General features: G+C 61.0%; 1 protein-coding gene across 1 annotated transcript; it reads right to left on the bottom strand.

Annotated features, from left to right (window-relative positions):
* Positions 1-2,215: 2,215 nt before the first annotated feature.
* Positions 2,216-4,091, bottom strand: LOC119851463 (protein SCO2 homolog, mitochondrial). The gene is made up of 2 exons (XM_038391350.1): positions 3,931-4,091; positions 2,216-3,263 (listed from the first exon to the last, which is right to left on the bottom strand). Exons 1-2 carry the CDS (start codon positions 4,064-4,066, stop codon positions 2,263-2,265), a joined length of 1,137 nt encoding a protein of 378 aa, XP_038247278.1. The 5' UTR covers positions 4,067-4,091; the 3' UTR covers positions 2,216-2,262.
* Positions 4,092-4,155: the final 64 nt, after the last annotated feature.

Raw genomic sequence — 4,155 nt, 5'->3', positions numbered from 1 at the left:
TTGAAGTGCTTTCCCTGTGAATGGGGGGGGGGGGGGAATTGGGCCACCAGGTGAGGGGCAGGGAAGGTTCAGGCTCCAGGGGGTATAAACAAGCTACGCCCTCCCCACTCCCAAGGTGGGCCCAGCTTTTGACCCCAAATGCTCACAGGCCAGGTGTGGAGGATCCTGTCTCATCCTTCCTATTCCCCCAGCATGCAACTGTTAAAGAAAAACATGGCTCTGCCTGGAGTGATTCCTTCCTCAGCTGCCAGCATGGGCAGCCCCTGGGTCCCAACCCCTGTGGCAGCCATGAGAAGGGGATTAGACCCACGGTCCGGGCAGCCCCTGGGTCCCAACCCCTGTGGCAGCCATGAGAAGGGGATTAGACCCACGGTCCAGCCAGCCCCGTGTCCTGTCTTCTTGATAGTGCCAGAGGCTTCCGAGGGGATGAACAGAACAGGGCGATGTATCGTGTGATCCAGCCCGTCCTGTCCCAGCTTCAGACAATCAGAGGTAAGGGCCACCCAGAGCATGAGGTTGTCCCTGACCAGCTTGGCTACTAACCACTGCTGGAGCTGTCCTCCAGGAATTTACCTAATTCTTTTTGAAACTCAGTTCTACTTTTGGCCTTCACAACATCCCCTGGCAATGCATTCCCAAGGGTGCCTGTGCATTGTGTGAAGAAACGCTTCCCTTTGTTTGTTTAAACCCTGCTGCCTGTTAATGTCATTGGGTGACCCCTGGATCATGTGCTGTGTGAAAGGGTAAACAACACTTCCTGGTTCACTTTCTCCACATCCTTCATGATTTTACAGGCCTCCATTATATTCCACCCCCCCCCCTTAGTCATCTCTTTTCCAAGTTGAACAGTCCCAGCCTTTCTACTCTCAGATGGAAGCTGTTCCAGCCCCCTAACCATTTGTGTTGCCCTGCTCTCTGTCATTTCCTGCTCAAAGAGCTTTGTTGGGAGGGGGCAAGTAGGGGCAGGCGCACCATGGATTGAGTGTGTGGCCCATGCTGCTCTGCCTCTCTTCTCCCCGCCATGTGAGCGCACAGGCTCCATAAATGCAACATACTGCCTGAGCCTGCCTGGTGGTGCTGGCGAGAGCTGCTGGACACACCTGGCCTGGGACCTGCCACAAACTGGCCTTGTGGCCTTTGGCTGGTGGAAGAGCCAAGCCCTTTAAGTGGTGGCATTAGAGCTGCAGGGTGCGGATTTGACAGCAGGACACCTGGCTCCCCCAGGTGAGCTGAGCCCCACAGACCAGCCAGCTCCTCCCAGGAGACTTGGTGGGAAACAACCCCCCAATATCTATCCAGGATGGCTTTGAATAATCCTTAGGTTTAGTGCAGCTTCCACCTCCCTCCACCATCCCACCTGCAGCTTCCAGCACATGGTGCTGCATCAAGCCAAGACTCACAACATACAGCACAGCCGCCCTGCTGCTGCCAGCATGCCGCCATCCACAACCGCTCGTGCGCCCCACACGCCGTTCTCTTTTCTAGTAGACTCAGGGATTTTGTTTCAGAGTAGCAGCCGTGTTAGTCTGTATTCGCAAAAAGAAAAGGGAGTACTTGTGGCACCTTAGACTAACACATTTATTTGAGCATAAGCTTTCGTGAGCTACAGCTCACTTCATCGGATGCATTCTTTTTCCACTGGCTGCATCTGATGAAGTGAGTTGTAGCTCACAAAAGTTTATGCTCAAATAAATTTGTTAGTTTCCAAGGTGCCACAAGTCCTCCTTTTCTTTTCAGGGATTTTGGCTGCTCTGCCTGTGCTAAGGTTAATGATAGCACCACAAGCAGGGCTGGGAGCTGCAAAGCAGCAGCTGGGTCTGATGGTGACAGGCCTGGTCCAGCCAGTTTTGAGAACAGCACTCACCATGCCGCTTAGGAGGGATCCTGCCCAGCTGGTCCAGGAGGAGAGGAGCTCCTGTGGCTGTAGGGGGAGGGGGTCCTGCCCACCTGGCCCAGGAGAAGACAAGCCCCTGCAGCTGTAGGGGAAGGATCCTGGCCACCGGGCCCAGGAGGAGCTGAGCCCCTGCGGCTGTAGGGGGTCCTCCCTACCTGGCACAGGAGATGAGCCCCTGTGGCTGTAAGGGAAGGGGCCCTGGCCACTGGGCCCAGGAGGAGCCAAGCCCCTGCAGTTGCAGAAGGCCCCTTCCCCGCTGCCTGTTTCACAATGCTCAGCATGGAGCAGCAGTGCTGGGCTACAGAAAGGAGATCAGGCCCCGGGGTTCTGCCCTAGCTGCAAGCAGGGCGTTTATTGCCATATGGTGCTCAGCTGAAGAGCGTCTGGTAGGTCTCCATGTGCCCCTTGATGCTCCGGACAATCTGTGCCTCACTCTTGCTCCGGTTGTAGTAGTCCAGGAAGAGCCCGTCGGGGCTGAGCAGGTAGATGATCACCGTGTGGTCGACGATGTAGTCGTCATCCTCATCCCTGGGCCCGGCGCTGTAGTACACACGATAGGCCCTGCCAGCCTCCCGCACGTGCTCCGGGCTGCCAGTCAGCCCCAGCAGGCGCGGGTGGAACTCCTTCACGTACTTGGCCACAGCAGCCACGTTGTCCCGTTCGGGGTCCACTGTAATGAAGACGGGCTGCACCTGGGGCAGCTGTGGCTCCTGGTCCAGCAGCTGCACCACCTGGCTCATCTTCTCCAGCTCCTCGGGGCAGATGTCTGGGCAATGGGTGAAGCCGAAGTAGAGCAGCACCCACTGCCCCAAGAAATCGGCCTTGGAGCGGGGCTGCCCGGTGTGGTCCACCAGGTGGAAGTCCCCCTGGCCGATGGCCAGCTTCTTCAGCTCCTGGATGCGCTGCAGCTTCTGCTGCTGTTCCTTTTCAGAGCGGATGTAGAGCCACACACCCAGGACAGCCCCCCCAAAGAGGCAGGTGATGAGCAGCCGAGTCCTCAGCTGTATCTGTGTGGTGGAGGCGCCAGTCGACGGGGCCCCCTGCGAGAACAGTCTCCCGGTGACCCTGTTCCAGGAAAGGGTCTGCGCTGCCCACCTTTGCTGCTGGGTCCCTGCTGCTGCACCTGGGAACCACCTTGCAGGCTTGGTGTACCCGCTACTGCCAACTTCCCAGGCTTTTAAGCTGGGTGACGGCCAGACTGTTTTATTGGCTGTCGATATGAACCACCTGGCGCTGCCGGCTGGAGGGCGTCTCTGGGCACATTCCCGGAAAGCCCAGGATCTCCCCTGGAGGCTGAGCTGCTGGGCACCGCATGGAGCCAGGGGCCAGCGGCTCCGCAGCGGGAGGGTCTGAAACATCCTGGGCAAAGCTGAAAGGACGGAAAAGCCTCAAGTAACGAGTGTTTTGGGCTGGGCTCATCCGTAGCGTTCTGCACTGTGGGAATTGTGGGCGGCCTGCGGGCCAGGCCCAGGGAGATCGTGGGAAGCCAGAACAGAGATGGGAGACGCAACTGACTTTAGACCCTCATGGCAGGAAGAGGCTGGTAATGCTGGAGCTCAGGCTAAAGGCTCCTGGACCACGGGGCGACCCTCATCTCCCTCAGCTCTGTGCGGATGGACCTGGCTCCGGCCTTCAGCCACGCCCCTCCCATTGCAGCCCTGGGCTCCCCGCACTGCTGCCGATGCCCCACAGCCCCCCCAGCTCTGCCCGTGCCCCTCGCTCCCGACCCGCGGCCCCCCAGCTCTGCCCGTGCCCCTCGCTCCCGACCCGTGCCCCCCCCAGCTCTGCCCGTGCCCCTCGCTCCCGACCCGCGGCCCCCCAGCTCTGCCCGTGCCCCTCGCTCCCGACCCGCGGCCCCCCAGCTCTGCCCGTGCCCCTCGCTCCCGACCCGCGGCCCCCCCAACTCCCTCGCTCCCGACCCGCGGCCCCCCCAGCTCTGCCCGTGCCCCTCGCTCCCGACCCGTGCCCCCCCCAACTCTGCCCGTGCCCCTCGCTCCCGACCCGCGGCCCCCCAGCACCGAGCTCCCTCCTCCCACCTGGCGTCAGCGCCCCGGTCTCTCCATCGGCAGATTCGCTCCGAACGCGCGCGGGGGCGGCTCGCGCCCAAACGAGGAAGTGCCGCGGCGAATCCCCCAACGTCAACACGCGCAGCCAGGGCGCCGCCCCACGCATGCGTAGTTGTACAGCCCCCTCCCCTTCTCCGAGCGCGGGCGCTCCGGCCGGTCCCTGACGCAAACTCTGCGCCTGCGCTCTCGGTTCCG

This window comes from Dermochelys coriacea, chromosome 1, assembly GCF_009764565.3.
Source record: "Dermochelys coriacea isolate rDerCor1 chromosome 1, rDerCor1.pri.v4, whole genome shotgun sequence".
Classification (NCBI taxonomy): domain Eukaryota; kingdom Metazoa; phylum Chordata; order Testudines; family Dermochelyidae; genus Dermochelys; species Dermochelys coriacea.
The sequence above is the reverse complement of the archived record's forward strand: the minus strand, read 5'-3'. Positions and strand labels throughout refer to the sequence as shown.

What these genes read in the sequence shown, in the direction of transcription:
- LOC119851463 (XM_038391350.1), bottom strand. Translation starts at nt 4,066, where the DNA reads ATGCGTGGGGCGGCGCCCTGGCTGCGCGTGTTGACGTTGGGGGATTCG. An exon ending in GACCGGGGCGCTGACGCCAG is followed by an intron (nt 3,264 to 3,930) that starts GTGGGAGGAGGG and finishes CCGTCCTTTCAG; the next exon opens with CTTTGCCCAGGATGTTTCAG.